Source organism: Alosa pseudoharengus, unplaced genomic scaffold, assembly GCF_046254945.1.
Source record: "Alosa pseudoharengus isolate Yale_2024_CS ecotype anadromous, Long Island Sound unplaced genomic scaffold, YU_APseudo_1.1 YU_APseudo_1.1_scf_17, whole genome shotgun sequence".
Taxonomy (NCBI): domain Eukaryota; kingdom Metazoa; phylum Chordata; class Actinopteri; order Clupeiformes; family Clupeidae; genus Alosa; species Alosa pseudoharengus.
In genome coordinates, this window is record NW_027468640.1 from 16,642,822 (window position 1) to 16,665,998 (window position 23,177).

The 23,177-nt window shown below is 47.4% G+C and overlaps 2 protein-coding genes across 2 annotated transcripts; both read left to right on the forward strand.

The window, feature by feature from the left end:
* Positions 1-10,582: 10,582 nt before the first annotated feature.
* On the forward strand, positions 10,583-17,519 carry LOC143127018 (uncharacterized). Its single transcript, XM_076288319.1, has 2 exons — positions 10,583-17,410; positions 17,499-17,519. The coding sequence occupies exons 1-2, from the start codon at positions 10,583-10,585 to the stop codon at positions 17,517-17,519; spliced, it is 6,849 nt and encodes a 2,282-aa protein (XP_076144434.1).
* On the forward strand, positions 17,453-21,808 carry LOC143127300 (uncharacterized). Its single transcript, XM_076288709.1, has 7 exons — positions 17,453-18,811; positions 19,401-19,465; positions 19,602-19,768; positions 19,931-20,049; positions 20,378-20,442; positions 20,741-20,898; positions 21,219-21,808. The coding sequence occupies exons 1-7, from the start codon at positions 17,528-17,530 to the stop codon at positions 21,308-21,310; spliced, it is 1,950 nt and encodes a 649-aa protein (XP_076144824.1). The 5' UTR covers positions 17,453-17,527; the 3' UTR covers positions 21,311-21,808.
* The last annotated feature ends 1,369 nt before the right edge of the window (positions 21,809-23,177 follow it).

The following is a 23,177-nucleotide window of genomic DNA, read 5'->3' on the forward strand; positions in this document are numbered from 1 at the left end:
CCCTATTTCATCCTGATGTATTTCTTAATTTCCATCAATAAGATAACTAACTGATTACTTCTTTCTGTACAGGTCTTGCCCTGCTACTAATGTGTTTTCCCATCAAGGGTTTACCAAGCCAGCGCAACTCCAACATTGAGTTCTACAGCGACCTAGAGCGGTCACACCTATTGCTAAGAGAAAGAGGCTCTCGCACTGCATTAGACTCCAGAAACAGTGGTCACACAGAGAATGGCCTGCTTGAGGAGGATTCTGAATTCATATTGGTCACTCCAACAAGCAAGTTCAGCCCCAAAAGTGAATTGCATGACCTTGCATCAAAGGAGGAAGGCCTATTTACCAAGAAGAAGTCTTCAGACACCCTGTCACGATTCCGGCGGGAAACTGTAGAAGGTTCAGAAGGTAGCCAATCAAATATTTCTATACAAGTAAACTAAGGTGTTCATTTCCTAAGATACCCGGGTGCTTGTCAGTTTTTATTCTCGTTATTCTGTTTGCATTTACACTCATAAAAGTAAAAGTAGAAATCACACTGAAATCACTTTTTGATTTTTCTGGCACAACAACAACAGCTACAACAACAACAGCAGAACCACCAACAACAACAGCAGCACCAACGACAACAACAACAACAGCAGCACCAACAACAACAACAACAGCAGCGGAAACGACAACAATAACAACAGCAGCACCAACAACAACAACAGCAGCGGAAACGACGACAACAGCAGCGCCAACAACAACAACAACAACAGCAGCACCAACGACGACACCAACAACAGCAGCACCAACAACAACAACAGCAGCTAAAACGCCAACAACAACAGCAGCAGTGCCAACAATGACACCAACAACAGCAGCACCAACAACAGCAGCGGAAACGACAACAACAACAACAACAGAAGCACCAACAACAACAACAGCAACAGAAGCACCAACAACAACAACAGCAGCACCAACAACGACACCAACAACAGCAGCGCCAACAACAACAACAACAACAGCAGCGGAAACGACAACAACAACAACAACAGCAGCACCAACAACAACAACAGCAGTGGAAATGACAACAACAACAACAGCAGCGCCAACAACAACAACAGCAGCACCAACGACAACAACAACAACAGCAGCACCAACAACAACAACAACAGCGCCAATGACGACAACAGCAGCGGAAACGACAACAGCAACAGCAGCACCAACAACAACAACAGCAGCGGAAATGACGACAACAACAACAACAGCAGCGCCAACAACAACACCAACAACAGCAGCGCCAACAACAACAGCAGCACCAACAACGACACCAACAACAGCAGCGCCAACAACAACAGCAGCACCAACAACGACACCAACAACAACAACAGCAGCGGAAACGACACCAACAACAGCAGCACCAACAACAGCAGCGGAAATGACAACAACAACAACAGCAGCGCCAGCATCAACAACAACAACAGCAGCACCAACAACAACAACAGCAGCGGAAACGACAACAACAACAGCAGCGCCAACAACAACAACAGCGCCAATGACGACAACAGCAGCGGAAACGACAACAACAACAGCAGCACCAACAACAACAACAGCAGCTGAAACGCCAACAACAACAACAGCAGCAGTGCCAGCATCAACAACAACAACAGCAGCACCAACAACAACAACAGCAGCGGAAACGACAACAACAACAGCAGCGCCAACAACAACAACAGCAGCACCAACGACAACAACAACGACAACAACAGCAGCACCAACAACAGCAGCTGAAACGACAACAACAACAACAGAAGCACCAACAACAACAACAGCAGCACCAACAACGACACCAACAACAGCAGCGCCAACAACAACAACAACAACAGCAGCGGAAACGACGACAACAACAACAACAGCAGCACCAACAACAACAACAGCAGTGGAAATGACAACAACAACAACAGCAGCGCCAACAACAACAACAGCAGCACCAACGACAACAACAACAACAGCAGCACCAACAACAACAGCGCCAATGACGACAACAGCAGCGGAAACGACAACAACAACAGCAGCACCAACAACAACAACAGCAGCGGAAACGACGACAACAACAACAACAGCAGCGCCAACAACGACACCAACAACAGCAGCGCCAACAACAACAGCAGCACCAACAACGACGCCAACAACAGCAGCGCCAACAACAACAACAGCAGCGGAAACGACACCAACAACAGCAGCACCGACAACAACAACAACAGCGCCAATGACGACAACAGCAGCGGAAACGACAACAACAACAGCAGCACCAACAACAACAACAGCAGCTGAAACGCCAACAACAACAACAGCAGCAGTGCCAACAATGACACCAACAACACCAACAACAACAACAGCAGCGCCAACAACGACACCAACAACAGCAGCGCCAACAACAACAGCAGCACCAACAACGACACCAACAACAACAACAGCAGCGGAAACGACACCAACAACAGCAGCACCAACAACAACAACAGCAGCTGAAACGCCAACAACAACAACAGCAGCAGTGCCAACAATGACACCAACAACAGCAGCACCAACAACAGCAGCGGAAACGACAACAACAACAACAACAGCAGCGCCAGCATCAACAACAACAACAGCAGCACCAACAACAACAACAGCAGCGGAAACGACAACAACAACAGCAGCGCCAACAACAACAACAGCGCCAATGACGACAACAGCAGCGGAAACGACAACAACAACAGCAGCACCAACAACAACAACAGCAGCTGAAACGCCAACAACAACAACAGCAACAACAACAGCAGCGGAAACGACAACAACAACAACAGCAGCGCCAACAACAACAACAGCAGCACCAACGACAACAACAACAGCAGCACAACCAACGACACCAACAACAGCAGCACCAACAACAACAACAGCAGCTGAAACGCCAACAACAACAACAGCAGCAGTGCCAACAACAACAACAACAGCAGAGCCAACAATGACACCAACAACAGCAGCACCAACAACAGCAGCGGAAACGACAACAACAGCAGCACCACCAACAACAACAGCAGCACCAACGACGACAACAGCAGCGGAAACGACAACACCAACAACAGCAGCACCAACAACAACAACAGCAGCGGAAACGACAACACCAACAACAGCAGCACCAACAACAACAACAGCAGCTGAAACGCCAACAACAACAACAGCAGCAGTGCCAACAACAACAACAACAGCAGAGCCAACAATGACACCAACAACAGCAGCACCAACAACAGCAACGGCAACAACGACACCAACAACAGCACCACCAACAACAACAGCAGCACCAACAACAACAACAGCAGCGGAAACGACAACACCAACAACAGCAGCACCAACAACAACAACAGCAGCTGAAACGCCAACAACAACAACAGCAGCAGTGCCAACAACAACAACAACAGCAGAGCCAACAATGACACCAACAACAGCAGCACCAACAACAGCAGCGGAAACGACAACAACAGCAGCACCACCAACAACAACAGCAGCACCAACGACGACAACAACAACAGCAACGGCAACAACGACACCAACAACAGCACCACCAACAACAACAGCAGCACCAACAACAACAACAGCAGCGGAAACGACAACAACAACAACAGCAGCACCAACGACAACAACAACAGCAGCACAACCAACGACACCAACAACAGCAGCACCAACAACAACAACAGCAGCTGAAACGCCAACAACACCAACAACAGCAGCGCCAACAACAACAACAACAACAGCAGCGGAAACGACAACAACAACAACAACAGCAGCACCAACAACAACAACAGCAGTGGAAATGACAACAACAACAACAGCAGCGCCAACAACAACAACAGCAGCACCAACGACAACAACAACAACAGCAGCACCAACAACAACAACAACAGCGCCAATGACGACAACAGCAGCGGAAACGACAACAGCAACAGCAGCACCAACAACAACAACAGCAGCGGAAATGACGACAACAACAACAACAGCAGCGCCAACAACAACACCAACAACAGCAGCGCCAACAACAACAGCAGCACCAACAACGACACCAACAACAGCAGCGCCAACAACAACAGCAGCACCAACAACGACACCAACAACAACAACAGCAGCGGAAACGACACCAACAACAGCAGCACCAACAACAGCAGCGGAAATGACAACAACAACAACAGCAGCGCCAGCATCAACAACAACAACAGCAGCACCAACAACAACAACAGCAGCGGAAACGACAACAACAACAGCAGCGCCAACAACAACAACAGCAGCTGAAACGCCAACAACAACAACAGCAGCAGTGCCAGCATCAACAACAACAACAGCAGCACCAACAACAACAACAGCAGCGGAAACGACAACAACAACAGCAGCGCCAACAACAACAACAGCAGCACCAACGACAACAACAACGACAACAACAGCAGCACCAACAACAGCAGCTGAAACGACAACAACAACAACAGAAGCACCAACAACAACAACAGCAGCACCAACAACGACACCAACAACAGCAGCGCCAACAACAACAACAACAACAGCAGCGGAAACGACGACAACAACAACAACAGCAGCACCAACAACAACAACAGCAGTGGAAATGACAACAACAACAACAGCAGCGCCAACAACAACAACAGCAGCACCAACGACAACAACAACAACAGCAGCACCAACAACAACAGCGCCAATGACGACAACAGCAGCGGAAACGACAACAACAACAGCAGCACCAACAACAACAACAGCAGCGGAAACGACGACAACAACAACAACAGCAGCGCCAACAACGACACCAACAACAGCAGCGCCAACAACAACAGCAGCACCAACAACGACGCCAACAACAGCAGCGCCAACAACAACAACAGCAGCGGAAACGACACCAACAACAGCAGCACCGACAACAACAACAACAGCGCCAATGACGACAACAGCAGCGGAAACGACAACAACAACAGCAGCACCAACAACAACAACAGCAGCAGTGCCAACAATGACACCAACAACACCAACAACAACAACAGCAGCGCCAACAACGACACCAACAACAGCAGCGCCAACAACAACAGCAGCACCAACAACGACACCAACAACAACAACAGCAGCGGAAACGACACCAACAACAGCAGCACCAACAACAACAACAGCAGCTGAAACGCCAACAACAACAACAGCAGCAGTGCCAACAATGACACCAACAACAGCAGCACCAACAACAGCAGCGGAAACGACAACAACAACAACAACAGCAGCGCCAGCATCAACAACAACAACAGCAGCACCAACAACAACAACAGCAGCGGAAACGACAACAACAACAGCAGCGCCAACAACAACAACAGCGCCAATGACGACAACAGCAGCGGAAACGACAACAACAACAGCAGCACCAACAACAACAACAGCAGCTGAAACGCCAACAACAACAACAGCAACAACAACAGCAGCGGAAACGACAACAACAACAACAGCAGCGCCAACAACAACAACAGCAGCACCAACGACAACAACAACAGCAGCACAACCAACGACACCAACAACAGCAGCACCAACAACAACAACAGCAGCTGAAACGCCAACAACAACAACAGCAGCAGTGCCAACAACAACAACAACAGCAGAGCCAACAATGACACCAACAACAGCAGCACCAACAACAGCAGCGGAAACGACAACAACAGCAGCACCACCAACAACAACAGCAGCACCAACGACGACAACAGCAGCGGAAACGACAACACCAACAACAGCAGCACCAACAACAACAACAGCAGCGGAAACGACAACACCAACAACAGCAGCACCAACAACAACAACAGCAGCTGAAACGCCAACAACAACAACAGCAGCAGTGCCAACAACAACAACAACAGCAGAGCCAACAATGACACCAACAACAGCAGCACCAACAACAGCAACGGCAACAACGACACCAACAACAGCACCACCAACAACAACAGCAGCACCAACAACAACAACAGCAGCGGAAACGACAACACCAACAACAGCAGCACCAACAACAACAACAGCAGCTGAAACGCCAACAACAACAACAGCAGCAGTGCCAACAACAACAACAACAGCAGAGCCAACAATGACACCAACAACAGCAGCACCAACAACAGCAGCGGAAACGACAACAACAGCAGCACCACCAACAACAACAGCAGCACCAACGACGACAACAACAACAGCAACGGCAACAACGACACCAACAACAGCACCACCAACAACAACAGCAGCACCAACAACAACAACAGCAGCGGAAACGACAACAACAACAACAGCAGCACCAACGACAACAACAACAGCAGCACAACCAACGACACCAACAACAGCAGCACCAACAACAACAACAGCAGCTGAAACGCCAACAACAACAACAGCAGCAGTGCCAACAACAACAACAACAGCAGAGCCAACAATGACACCAACAACAGCAGCACCAACAACAGCAGCGGAAACGACAACAACAGCAGCACCACCAACAACAACAGCAGCACCAACGACGACAACAACAACGGCAACAACGACACCAACAACAGCACCACCAACAACAACAGCAGCACCAACGCCAACAACAACAACAGCAGCACTGCCAACAATGACACCAACAACAGCAGCACCAACAACAGCAGCGGAAACGACAACAACAACAACAACAGCAGCGCCAGCAACAACAACAACAACAGCAGCACCAACAACAACAACAGCAGCGGAAACGACACCAACAACAACAGCACCAACAACAACAACAGCGCCAATGACGACAACAACAGCGCCAATGACAACAACAGCAGCGGAAACGACACCAACAACAGCAGCACCAACAACAACAACAGCGCCAATGACGACAACAACAGCGCCAATGACGACAACAGCAGCGGAAATGACAACAACAACAGCAGCACCAACAACAACAACAGCAGCTGAAACGCCAACAACAACAACAGCAGCAGTGCCAACAATGACACCAACAACAGCAGCACCAACAACAGCAGCGGAAACGACAACAACAACAACAACAGCAGCGCCAGCATCAACAACAACAACAGCAGCACCAACAACAACAACAGCAGCGGAAACGACAACAACAACAGCAGCGCCAACAACAACAACAGCGCCAATGACGACAACAGCAGCGGAAACGACAACAACAACAGCAGCACCAACAACAACAACAGCAGCTGAAACGCCAACAACAACAACAGCAGCAGTGCCAGCATCAACAACAACAACAGCAGCACCAACAACAACAACAGCAGCGGAAACGACAACAACAACAGCAGCGCCAACAACAACAACAGCAGCACCAACGACAACAACAACAACAGCAGCGGAAACGACAACAACAACAACAGCAGCGCCAACAACAACAACAGCAGCACCAACGACAACAACAACAGCAGCACAACCAACGACACCAACAACAGCAGCACCAACAACAACAACAGCAGCTGAAACGCCAACAACAACAACAGCAGCAGTGCCAACAACAACAACAACAGCAGAGCCAACAATGACACCAACAACAGCAGCACCAACAACAGCAGCGGAAACGACAACAACAACAACAACAGCAGCGCCAGCAACAACAACAACAACAGCAGCACCAACAACAACAACAACAGTGCCAATGACGACAACAGCAGCGGAAACAACAACAACAACAGTAGCGGAAACGACGACAACAACAACAGCAGCGCCAACAACAACAACAACAACAGCAGCGCCAGCAACAACAACAACAACAACAGCACCAACGACAACAACAACAACAGCAGCACAACCAACGACACCAACAACAGCAGCACCAACAACAACAACAACAGCGTCAATGGCGACAACAGCAGCGGAAACGACAATAACAACAGCAGCACCAACGACAACAACAACAACAGTAGCGCCAACAACAACAGCAGCAGCAGTGCCAACAACAACAACAACAGCAGAGCCAACAATGACACCAACAACAGCAGCACCAACAACAACAACAGCAGCTGAAACGACAACACCAATAACAGCAGCGCCAACAACAGCAGCGCCAACAAAAACAACAGCAGCACCAACAGCTGCACCAACAACAACGACAACAGCAGCACAACCAACGACACCAACAACAGCAGCGCCAACAACAACAACAGCAGCACCAACGACAACAACAACAGCAGCACAACCAACGACACCAACAACAGCAGCACCAACAACAACAACAGCAGCTGAAACGCCAACAACAACAACAGCAGCAGTGCCAACAACAACAACAACAGCAGAGCCAACAATGACACCAACAACAGCACCACCAACAACAGCAGCGGAAACGACAACAACAGCAGCACCACCAACAACAACAGCAGCACCAACGACGACAACAACAACAGCAACGGCAACAACGACACCAACAACAGCACCACCAACAACAACAGCAGCACCAACAACAACAACAGCAGCGGAAAAGACAACAACAACAACAGCAGCACCAACGACAACAACAACAGCAGCACAACCAACGACACCAACAACAGCAGCACCAACAACAACAACAGCAGCTGAAACGCCAACAACAACAACAGCAGCAGTGCCAACAACAACAACAACAGCAGAGCCAACAATGACACCAACAACAGCAGCACCAACAACAGCAGCGGAAACGACAACAACAGCAGCACCACCAACAACAACAGCAGCACCAACGACGACAACAACAACGGCAACAACGACACCAACAACAGCACCACCAACAACAACAGCAGCACCAACGCCAACAACAACAACAGCAGCAGTGCCAACAATGACACCAACAACAGCAGCACCAACAACAGCAGCGGAAACGACAACAACAACAACAACAGCAGCGCCAGCAACAACAACAACAACAGCAGCACCAACAACAACAACAACAGCGCCAATGACGACAACAACAGCGCCAATGACAACAACAGCAGCGGAAACGACACCAACAACAGCAGCACCAACAACAACAACAGCGCCAATGACGACAACAACAGCGCCAATGACGACAACAGCAGCGGAAATGACAACAACAACAGCAGCACCAACAACAACAACAGCAGCTGAAACGCCAACAACAACAACAGCAGCAGTGCCAACAATGACACCAACAACAGCAGCACCAACAACAGCAGCGGAAACGACAACAACAACAACAACAGCAGCGCCAGCATCAACAACAACAACAGCAGCACCAACAACAACAACAGCAGCGGAAACGACAACAACAACAGCAGCGCCAACAACAACAACAGCGCCAATGACGACAACAGCAGCGGAAACGACAACAACAACAGCAGCACCAACAACAACAACAGCAGCTGAAACGCCAACAACAACAACAGCAGCAGTGCCAGCATCAACAACAACAACAGCAGCACCAACAACAACAACAGCAGCGGAAACGACAACAACAACAGCAGCGCCAACAACAACAACAGCAGCACCAACGACAACAACAACAACAGCAGCGGAAACGACAACAACAACAACAGCAGCGCCAACAACAACAACAGCAGCACCAACGACAACAACAACAGCAGCACAACCAACGACACCAACAACAGCAGCACCAACAACAACAACAGCAGCTGAAACGACAACACCAATAACAGCAGCGCCAACAACAGCAGCGCCAACAAAAACAACAGCAGCACCAACAGCTGCACCAACAACAACGACAACAGCAGCACAACCAACGACACCAACAACAGCAGCGCCAACAACAACAACAGCAGCACCAACGACAACAACAACAGCAGCACAACCAACGACACCAACAACAGCAGCACCAACAACAACAACAGCAGCTGAAACGCCAACAACAACAACAGCAGCAGTGCCAACAACAACAACAACAGCAGAGCCAACAATGACACCAACAACAGCACCACCAACAACAGCAGCGGAAACGACAACAACAGCAGCACCACCAACAACAACAGCAGCACCAACGACGACAACAACAACAGCAACGGCAACAACGACACCAACAACAGCACCACCAACAACAACAGCAGCACCAACAACAACAACAGCAGCGGAAACGACAACAACAACAACAGCAGCACCAACGACAACAACAACAGCAGCACAACCAACGACACCAACAACAGCAGCACCAACAACAACAACAGCAGCTGAAACGCCAACAACAACAACAGCAGCAGTGCCAACAACAACAACAACAGCAGAGCCAACAATGACACCAACAACAGCAGCACCAACAACAGCAGCGGAAACGACAACAACAGCAGCACCACCAACAACAACAGCAGCACCAACGACGACAACAACAACGGCAACAACGACACCAACAACAGCACCACCAACAACAACAGCAGCACCAACGCCAACAACAACAACAGCAGCAGTGCCAACAATGACACCAACAACAGCAGCACCAACAACAGCAGCGGAAACGACAACAACAACAACAACAGCAGCGCCAGCAACAACAACAACAACAGCAGCACCAACAACAACAACAGCAGCGGAAACGACACCAACAACAACAGCACCAACAACAACAACAGCGCCAATGACGACAACAACAGCGCAAATGACAACAACAGCAGCGGAAACGACACCAACAACAGCAGCACCAACAACAACAACAGCGCCAATGACGACAACAACAGCGCCAATGACGACAACAGCAGCGGAAATGACAACAACAACAGCAGCACCAACAACAACAACAGCAGCTGAAACGCCAACAACAACAACAGCAGCAGTGCCAACAATGACACCAACAACAGCAGCACCAACAACAGCAGCGGAAACGACAACAACAACAACAACAGCAGCGCCAGCATCAACAACAACAACAGCAGCACCAACAACAACAACAGCAGCGGAAACGACAACAACAACAGCAGCGCCAACAACAACAACAGCGCCAATGACGACAACAGCAGCGGAAACGACAACAACAACAGCAGCACCAACAACAACAACAGCAGCTGAAACGCCAACAACAACAACAGCAGCAGTGCCAGCATCAACAACAACAACAGCAGCACCAACAACAACAACAGCAGCGGAAACGACAACAACAACAGCAGCGCCAACAACAACAACAGCAGCACCAACGACAACAACAACAACAGCAGCGGAAACGACAACAACAACAACAGCAGCGCCAACAACAACAACAGCAGCACCAACGACAACAACAACAGCAGCACAACCAACGACACCAACAACAGCAGCACCAACAACAACAACAGCAGCTGAAACGCCAACAACAACAACAGCAGCAGTGCCAACAACAACAACAACAGCAGAGCCAACAATGACACCAACAACAGCAGCACCAACAACAGCAGCGGAAACGACAACAACAACAACAACAGCAGCGCCAGCAACAACAACAACAACAGCAGCACCAACAACAACAACAACAGTGCCAATGACGACAACAGCAGCGGAAACAACAACAACAACAGTAGCGGAAACGACGACAACAACAACAGCAGCGCCAACAACAACAACAACAACAGCAGCGCCAGCAACAACAACAACAACAACAGCACCAACGACAACAACAACAACAGCAGCACAACCAACGACACCAACAACAGCAGCACCAACAACAACAACAACAGCGTCAATGGCGACAACAGCAGCGGAAACGACAATAACAACAGCAGCACCAACGACAACAACAACAACAGTAGCGCCAACAACAACAGCAGCAGCAGTGCCAACAACAACAACAACAGCAGAGCCAACAATGACACCAACAACAGCAGCACCAACAACAACAACAGCAGCTGAAACGACAACACCAATAACAGCAGCGCCAACAACAGCAGCGCCAACAAAAACAACAGCAGCACCAACAGCTGCACCAACAACAACGACAACAGCAGCACAACCAACGACACCAACAACAGCAGCAACAACAACAACAACAACAGCACCAACGACACCAACAACAGCAGCAACAACAACAACAACAACAGCACCAACAACAACAACAGCAGCGGAAACGACAACAACAACAACAGCAGCGCCAACAACAACAACAGCAGCACCAACGACAACAACAACAACAGCAGCACAACCAACGACACCAACAACAGCAGCAGCAACAACAACAACAACAACAGCAGCAGTGCCAGCATCAACAACAACAACAGCAGCGCCAACAACAACAACAGCAGCACCAACGACAACAACAACAACAGCAGCGGAAACGACAACAACAACAACAGCAGCGCCAACAACAACAACAGCAGCACCAACGACAACAACAACAGCAGCACAACCAACGACACCAACAACAGCAGCACCAACAACAACAACAGCAGCTGAAACGCCAACAACAACAACAGCAGCAGTGCCAACAACAACAACAACAGCAGAGCCAACAATGACACCAACAACAGCAGCACCAACAACAGCAGCGGAAACGACAACAACAACAACAACAGCAGCGCCAGCAACAACAACAACAACAGCAGCACCAACAACAACAACAACAGTGCCAATGACGACAACAGCAGCGGAAACAACAACAACAACAGTAGCGGAAACGACGACAACAACAACAGCAGCGCCAACAACAACAACAACAACAGCAGCGCCAGCAACAACAACAACAACAACAGCACCAACAACAACAACAGCAGCGGAAACGACAACAACAACAACAGCAGCACCAACGACAACAACAACAACAGCAGCACCAACGACAACAACAACAACAGCAGCACAACCAACGACACCAACAACAGCAGCACCAACAACAACAACAACAGCGTCAATGGCGACAACAGCAGCGGAAACGACAATAACAACAGCAGCACCAACGACAACAACAACAACAGTAGCGCCAACAACAACAGCAGCAGCAGTGCCAACAACAACAACAACAGCAGAGCCAACAATGACACCAACAACAGCAGCACCAACAACAACAACAGCAGCTGAAACGACAACACCAATAACAGCAGCGCCAACAACAGCAGCGCCAACAAAAACAACAGCAGCACCAACAGCTGCACCAACAACAACGACAACAGCAGCACAACCAACGACACCAACAACAGCAGCAACAACAACAACAACAACAGCACCAACGACACCAACAACAGCAGCAACAACAACAACAACAACAGCACCAACAACAACAACAGCAGCGGAAACGACAACAACAACAACAGCAGCGCCAACAACAACAACAGCAGCACCAACGACAACAACAACAACAGCAGCACAACCAACGACACCAACAACAGCAGCAACAACAACAACAACAACAGCACCAACAACAACGACAACAGCAGCACAACCAACGACACCAACAACAGCACCAACAACAACAACAGCAGCGGAAACGACAACAACAACAGCAGCACCAACAACAACAACAGCAGCTGAAATGCCAACAACAACAACAGCAGCAGTGCCAGCATCAACAACAACAACAGCAGCACCAACAACAACAACAGCAGCGGAAACGACAACAACAACAGCAGCGCCAACAACAACAACAGCAGCACCAACGACAACAACAACAACAGCAGCGGAAACGACAACAACAACAACAGCAGCGCCAACAACAACAACAGCAGCACCAACGACAACAACAACAGCAGCACAACCAACGACACCAACAACAGCAGCACCAACAACAACAACAGCAGCTGAAACGCCAACAACAACAACAGCAGCAGTGCCAACAACAACAACAACAGCAGAGCCAACAATGACACCAACAACAGCAGCACCAACAACAACAACAACAACAGCAGCACAACCAACGACACCAACAACAGCAGCACCAACAACAACAACAGTGCCAATGACGACAACAGCAGCGGAAACGACAACAACAACAGCAGCACCAACAACGACAACAGCAGCTGAAACGCCAACAACAACTACAGCAGCAGTGCCAACAACAACAACAGCAGAGCCAACAATGACACCAACAACAGCAGCACCAACAACAACAGCGGAAATGACAACAACAGCAGCACCAACGACAACAACAACAGCAGAGCCAACAATGACACCAACAACAGCACCAACAACAACAACAGCAGCGGAAACGACAACAACAACAACAGCAGCACCAACGACAACAACAACAACAGCAGCACAACCAACGACACCAACAACAGCAGCACCAACAACAACAACAACAGCGTCAATGACGACAACAGCAGCGGAAACGACAATAACAACAGCAGCACCAACGACAACAACAACAACAGTAGCGCCAACAACAACAGCAGCAGCAGTGCCAACAACAACAACAACAGCAGAGCCAACAATGACACCAACAACAGCAGCACCAACAACAACAACAGCAGCTGAAACAACAACACCAACAACAGCAGCGCCAACAACAGCAGCGCCAACAAAAACAACAGCAGCACCAACAGCTGCACCAACAACAACGACAACAGCAGCACAACCAACGACACCAACAACAGCAGCAACAACAACAACAACAACAACAACAGCACCAACAACAACAACAGCAGCGGAAACGACAACAACAACAACAGCTGCACCAACAACAACGACAACAGCAGCACAACCAACGACACCAACAACAGCAGCAACAACAACAACAACAACAGCACCAACAACTACAACAACAGCAGAGCCAACAACAACAACAACAACAGCAGCGCCAAAGACAACAACAACAACAGTAGCACAACCAATGACACCAACAACAGCAGCACCAACAACAACAACAACAGCGCCAATGACGACAACAGCAGCGGAAACGACAACAACAATAGCAGCACCAACGACGACAACAACAACAGTAGCGCCAACAACAACAACAGTAGCGCCAACAACAACAGCAGCAGCAGTGCCAACAACAACAACAGCAGCTGAAACGACAACACCAACAACAGCAGCGCCAACAACAGCAGCGCCAACAAAAACAACAGCAGCACCAACAGCTGCACCAACAACAACGACAACAGCAGCACCAACGACAACAACAGCAGCACCAATGACAACAACAACAACAGCAGCACAACCAACGACACCAACAACAGCAGCACCAACAACAACTACAGCATCAGCAGAGCTAACAACGACACCAACAACAGCAGCACCAACAACAACGACAACAGCAGCGCCAACAATGACACCAACAACAGCAGCGCCAACAACAGCAGCGTCAACGACGACAACAACAACTGCAGCACCAATGACAACAACAGCAGCGCCAACAACAACAACAGCAGCAGGGCCAACAACAACAACAACAGCAGAGCCAACAACAACAACAACAACAACAGTAGAGCCAACAACGACAAAAACAACAGCAGCACTAACAACAATGACACCAACAACAGCAGAGCCAACAACAACGACAACAGCAGCACCAACAACAACGACAACAGCAGCGCCAACAATGACACCAACAACAGCAGCACCAACAACAACAGCAGCGCCAACAATGACACCAACAACAGCAGCGCCAACAACAACAACAGCAGCGCCAACGACAACAACAACAACAGCAGCACCAACAACAACAACAACAACAGCAGAGCTAACAACGACACCAACAACAACAGCACCAACAACAACAGCAGCGCCAACAACAACAACAACAACAACAGCAGAGCTAACAACGACACCAACAACAGCAGCACCAACAACAGCAGCGGAAATGACAACAACAGCAGCACCAACGATAACAACAACAGCAGCACCAACGACAACAACAACAACAGCAGCGGCAACAACGACACCAACAACAGCAGCGCCAACAACAACAGTAGCGGAAACGACGACGACAACAACAGCAGCAACAACAACAACAACAACAACAGCAGCGCCAGCAACAACAACAACAACAACAGCACCAACAACAACAACAGCAGCGGAAACGACAACAACAACAACAGCAGCGCCAACAACAACAACAGCAGCACCAACGACAACAACAACAACAGCAGCACCAACAACAACAACAACAGCGCCAATGACGACAACAGTAGCGGAAACGACAACAACAACAGCAGCACCAACAACAACAACAGCAGCGCCAACAACAACAACAACAGCAGCACCAACAACAACAACAGCAGCGGAAACGACAACAACAGCAATAGCAGCGCCAACAACAACAACAGCAGCAACAACAACGACACCAACAACAGCAGCACCAACGATGACAACAACAACAGCAGCGGCAACAACGACACCAACAACAGCAGCGCCAACAACAACAACAACAGTAGCGGAAACGACGACAACAACAACAGCAGCGCCAACAACAACAACAACAGCAGCGCCAGCAACAACAACAACAACAACAGCACCAACAACAACAACAGCAGCGGAAACGACAACAACAACAACAGCAGCACCAACGACAACAACAACAACAGCAGCACCAACGACAACAACAAAAACAGCAGCACAACCAACGACACCAACAACAGCAGCACCAACAACAACAACAACAGCGTCAATGGCGACAACAGCAGCGGAAACGACAATAACAACAGCAGCACCAACGACAACAACAACAACAGTAGCGCCAACAACAACAGCAGCAGCAGTGCCAACAACAACAACAACAGCAGAGCCAACAATGACACCAACAACAGCAGCACCAACAACAACAACAGCAGCTGAAACGACAACACCAATAACAGCAGCGCCAACAACAGCAGCGCCAACAAAAACAACAGCAGCACCAACAGCTGCACCAACAACAACGACAACAGCAGCACAACCAACGACACCAACAACAGCAGCAACAACAACAACAACAACAGCACCAACGACACCAACAACAGCAGCAACAACAACAACAACAACAGCACCAACAACAACAACAGCAGCGGAAACGACAACAACAACAACAGCAGCGCCAACAACAACAACAGCAGCACAACCAACGACACCAACAACAGCAGCAACAACAACAACAACAACAGCACCAACAACAACGACAACAGCAGCACAACCAACGACACCAACAACAGCACCAACAACAACAACAGCAGCGGAAACGACAACAACAACAACAGCAGCGCCAACAACAACAACAGCAGCACCAACGACAACAACAACAACAGCAGCACAACCAACGACACCAACAACAGCAGCACCAACAACAACAACAGCGTCAATGACGACAACAGCAGCGGAAACGACAATAACAACAGCAGCACCAACGACAACAACAACAACAGTAGCGCCAACAACAACAACAGTAGCGCCAACAACAACAACAGCAGCAGTGCCAACAACAACAACAGCAGAGCCAACAATGACACCAACAACAGCAGCACCAACAACAACAACAGCAGCTGAAACGACAACACCAACAACAGCAGCGCCAACAAAAACAACAGCAGCACCAACAGTAGCGCCTACAACGACACCAACAACAACAACAGTAGCGCCAACGACAACAACATCAACAGCAGCGCCAACAACGACACCAACAACAGCAGCGCCAACAACAAATATAGCAGCGCCAATGACGACAACAACAACAGCAGCACCAACAACAACAACAGCAGCTGAAACGACAACACCAATAACAGCAGCGCCAACAACAGCAGCGCCAACAAAAACAACAGCAGCACCAACAGCTGCACCAACAACAACGACAACAGCAGCACAACCAACGACACCAACAACAGCAGCAACAACAACAACAACAACAGCACCAACGACACCAACAACAGCAGCAACAACAACAACAACAACAGCACCAACAACAACAACAGCAGCGGAAACGACAACAACAACAACAGCAGCGCCAACAACAACAACAGCAGCACAACCAACGACACCAACAACAGCAGCAACAACAACAACAACAACAGCACCAACAACAACGACAACAGCAGCACAACCAACGACACCAACAACAGCACCAACAACAACAACAGCAGCGGAAACGACAACAACAACAACAGCAGCGCCAACAACAACAACAGCAGCACCAACGACAACAACAACAACAGCAGCACAACCAACGACACCAACAACAGCAGCACCAACAACAACAACAGCGTCAATGACGACAACAGCAGCGGAAACGACAATAACAACAGCAGCACCAACGACAACAACAACAACAGTAGCGCCAACAACAACAACAGTAGCGCCAACAACAACAACAGCAGCAGTGCCAACAACAACAACAGCAGAGCCAACAATGACACCAACAACAGCAGCACCAACAACAACAACAGCAGCTGAAACGACAACACCAACAACAGCAGCGCCAACAACAGCAGCGCCAACAAAAACAACAGCAGCACCAACAGTAGCGCCTACAACGACACCAACAACAACAACAGCAGCGCCAACGACAACAACATCAACAGCAGCGCCAACAACGACACCAACAACAGCAGCGCCAACAACAAATATAGCAGCGCCAATGACGACAACAACAACAGCAGCACCAATGACAACAACAGCAGCACCAATGACAACAACAACAACAGCAGCTCCAACAACAACAACACCAGCGCAAACAACGACATCAACAACAGCAGCGCCAACAACAACAACAGCAGTGCCAACGACGACACCAACAACAGCAGCACCAACGACAACAACAACAACAGCAGCGCCAACAACGACAACAACAACAGCAGCGCCAACAACAACAACAGCAGCATCTCCAATGACCACTCCACGTTACATAGTTACAATGAGCTTTGTGATGACCAAAACCTACATTGCTGATTACAGCAACCCCAAAACTGAAGCTTACCAGATGCTAGCTGCTTCCATTGTTAGCTGGGTAAGGCTAATTTACAATTACTGTTTCAGTCACTTAAAGTAATTTGATTTGCCTAAAATACAAAAAATGTTTTACCTTTGAGAAGAAGACATTAAATCAGACATATATATAATATATACATATAATAAGTAAGGGATAATGTATAGAACGCCGGTCATTATTGGGAAAATAACTCCCGACAGGGCAACCAGCCCACGACGCGCAGCAGTGGAATTTGCTGAGAAACAAATAGTTTGGAACACCACACGCTGAACTAAGTTCAATCAAATTTTTGTAGATACTGCACTTTGGCTTTGTAGGGCAGAACTGTCTGCTTTCACTTTTGAATGAAGTTCCAGTCCTTGCGTAGTGATATGAAATACCTGAATTAGAAGCACAAACTCCGTTGCCATTGACAGCGGTCATTATTTTTTTCAGAGGTCCTTTCCTCGGAAATAATGACCGCTAGAACTTTGGGAAATCCCATTCAAGTCAATGGAGCGTTCTACTTGCCTTGTGAAGAGCCGTGTAATAAGACAGATAATATTGTTTGTAATGCTATAAGACTGGATTCGTTCCCAATAGCCTAATGATAATTCTGTGTTCACAGTCCACACCAATCTACCAAGCGAAATATGGGTCAAGGTTCTTCCGAGTCGTTGTCATATCGCTGAGGTAAGTTAGGCCCTACTCATTTTCTCCAGCAACAACCAGTTTTTTTGCATATGGTAATGGCCATGGCTATGATCAAAGTCGACCGTTCAACAAACACATTCATACTGAGTTTTATTTTCTCTCTTTTTCTAAAAAGGGCCGTAGCCCGTTATCGCGCAGACAACACAGAGGCAGAGATGAATGTGGAGTTTGATCAGTCTGTACCAGACACTGTCCCTGACACAACGGAGGTGCTCGAGCAACTGAAAGAGCAGCCCAGCCCCGCCAACCTGTCTGTGGACACAAGCACAATCTCTGTTCTCCGTGAGTTTCTCGTTTTTTTAACAAAGCTAAGTATCAAACATCAGACTGATCTTAACTGTAGCATTTTATGCTCACACACACACACACACACACACACACACAAACACACACACACACACCACACACGTACAATTACTTACCACAGGTTATTTTGTTTCACAGACGAGCCACAGATGATTGCCAATGTTCCGTTCACCATCACCAATGAGTCTTCTGCCATTACTCTGGCCGCTGTCAACTCAACTGCCTACCGTGATACGACATCCAAAATTAAATCTGAGGTAAGTCTGCAATAATAAATTTATGACAAAATAGAAGATTGTATTGATTATACAATGTTTGTCTGGGAAAAGTACGAGTTAGTTAAGTCTAGGTCTAAAGCATATAGGTTACATATAGGCCAATACATTGTTGAAATCATTCTAAGAAGAACAAATTGAAATTCAAATCAAGTTGAAATCCTTTTAACTTGGTGCGTAATGATTCGGGTCACAAGTGGTTATTTCGATTGTAATTGTTGAATTTGGCTATATTAACATTACTTGGTCTCTTTTCACTAGTCGCTTGCAGTCTGAATGACGTTTAACTCTATTTGATTCCCCTTTTCAGCTGGAGCCCTTCTTTTTGGAAGATTACTCTACAAACTTTGTCTCTTTGAACCCCACAACATACACGTAATTATCTTTTAATGATCTTTTATTGATATTGTATAGATATGCTATCCCCAAAATATACACAGGTAACACTTATAAACCCAATACCCATTAATCATTATAAACACATTCATAAGAATGCTATAAAGCATTCATAACTATAAATAAATAAACATGAAAGTAGCACTAGCATCAATGTTATTTTGACATGTTCTGAATTTATATTCAAATAAATTCCCCGATGGATTGTACTTAGTTGCTACTTGGTGTCAACCAATCAAGTGAAGCCCTTCTAATTAACCACATTTTTTTTCCTCAGGGATGGGACAGTTTACGCAAACTCCTATGTAACCCAATCAAACCTCTACTTCACATACAACGCCACATTACCAAGTGCAACCGCCATATACAACACCATGGTGCGAGCAGCAGCAAGTGGCAACCTGACTATTAACATTGTCTCAGTGAATGGCACAGGTGAGTTTATTTGAACACTATATCCAATCCAATCATTTCTTAACTGACAGCCACCTCTAATTTCTTTGTGAGTCCTATATGGAGATATTTGGTACCAGCGGTCTAGATTTCTAATGTGACTGCATCTCTTTTTTGTGAAACAATGCTTGTTGTCAAATATTTTTTTAACTTATCTACCAATATTGCCCTGCCTAAACCATTAATGGGTGTTATTACATCGTGTTCTCGTCTGTCCTATTATGTGAACAAATGACGTTTTTACCTAATCTGGGTGTTGTCCACCTAACATTGTCCACCTAACATTGTTTGTCGCCCTGCAGCCGTCAGCTCAGGAGACATCACCAGCAGGATCAGTCTTGGAACCACCTTCAGCCTCACCCTCCTGGCCATCATTGCCACGCAGTCCTGGTAGACGCCCCGTGTGCCTGCCCCCCCCCCCCCCCCCCCAATACTCCCCATCAACTCCCCATGAAGGAAATGTTTCCACTTTTGACATTTGACAGGCATTACATTTGCATAGCCCGGATTGACTGAAGGCCTGTAAACACAGGAAAAGGGGTTGCAATGGACTTTGTTTTTATTGAAATTACCAATAGTATAATTTTATGCTGTATCATTCATTATGTAGTGTCAGTGATTATTTATAACTTTATTTATCCATGTATTTATTGGACATAGCATATACGTTGTGAGGAATGTGAATATGTTGGAATAAGAGAGAACGTGTATGGTGTCTGTATGTAAGTGTGTGTGTGGTGTGCCTGTGTGTGTGTGTCTCTGTGTGTGTGTGTTTGTTTGTATGTATTTAACTTTATCTGTTGTACTAACCAGTTTGCATATCTTGTATAGAGGTTTCTGACAAAAATATGTATATCATAAAATAAAAAGATTAATGGCAAGAGCAAAATGATCCAGCTTTCCCACCTGTGCAATAATTATGACCGCCACTAGTGCAGCTAGTGTTTTTTACTTTTTTTCTTCCGTCATCTACTTCCGGAATTTTTGGTCAACGATTCCCGGGACACCGAAACACCAGGGCACATGAAACTTGGTGGGCATGTAGCCCCACTAGGCTTTTACATAAAGAAAACGTTTGGACCCCGGGGGCCACCCCTCCCCCAATAACCATATAATATAGCCCATAACCAGTCATTTGTGATTTGTGTATGATTAACTTGACATCCTCTGGAGGTATGCCAAGTTTCGTGGAATTTCATCCATGGGGGGCTATACAATAAATTAATGCATGTGTACATTTAGTGACTGTACAGCCATCGGCCTGTAGATGGTGGTGTTGAGTGAATGGCTGCTGGTAGAGGATGATACTGTCTCACACACACACACACACATGCGCGCACACACACATGCGCACGTAACTGATAATTTGTAAAATGTTTCGCTTGCATAAAGGGGGAGTCATTAAGCATAAACTGCTCACAATGTAGTTTGTGGGAATGTACAGAACAAAACCTCTTTTATTCGTACTATTCTTTCTATTCTATACAACTAAACAAATTACTGTATATGAAGAGCCTTTCATTAGGAAACTCGATAGTTAGACCAATTCAAATACCTAATGCCCATCTTGATTAGAACCTTGTTATGGGAGAACATACATAACTAACGGACAAATTGACACACACATGCACACACACACATCCACATGCAGACACACACACATGCACACACACACACATCCACACACACACACAAACATGCACACAGGCAGGCACACACACACACACACAAACCGGCATGCACATACATGCCAGGGACCATTTGAAAAAGAGACTATAGTCTCAATATGACCCCTCTGGTTAAATAAAGGAAAATAAAATAAAATAAAAGCATACACAAAAGTTTCAAGAGTGGGGGATGGAGTAGATGGAGACAAATTGAATTTTTGCAGAACGGATATACAGGACTGAGCGGCGGTCATATTTTGTACCGCTATACGGTACATCTAGTTTTTTCACACACACACACATCCACTTCATTCACACTTTCCTTGATTCACGCAGATGCGTGAAATGTATTACAACTTATCGACTCAAAATGAGTATAACCAAATTTGCCGAAATCTCGCATTTTTTCTCTTTCCACTTTGCGCAGTCATTTTATTAAATCCAATCGGAGGAAATAAAGACACATGCAGTTTTCTTGTTTAATTAATCGGAGTGTCTACCCCTGCTACGAATAGCCTTGTACACTATGGGCGCTATCTTAACAATCTGAAACGCAAGTATCAAACGCAAAGCGCAAGCAGCTTTGTGGGCGGA

Excerpts from the sequence above, each read along its gene's own strand:
- LOC143127018 (XM_076288319.1), top strand. The coding sequence starts at position 10,583 with ATGACGACAACAACAGCGCAAATGACAACAACAGCAGCGGAAACGACA. Across the intron at positions 17,411-17,498 it reads AAACAACAGCAGCACCAACA|CAGCGCCAACAACAAATATA; the intron begins GTAGCGCCTACA and ends CACCAACAACAG.
- LOC143127300 (XM_076288709.1), top strand. The coding sequence starts at position 17,528 with ATGACGACAACAACAACAGCAGCACCAACAACAACAACAGCAGCTGAA. Across the intron at positions 19,466-19,601 it reads GTCGTTGTCATATCGCTGAG|GGCCGTAGCCCGTTATCGCG; the intron begins GTAAGTTAGGCC and ends TTTTCTAAAAAG. Across the intron at positions 19,769-19,930 it reads AAGCACAATCTCTGTTCTCC|ACGAGCCACAGATGATTGCC; the intron begins GTGAGTTTCTCG and ends TTTGTTTCACAG.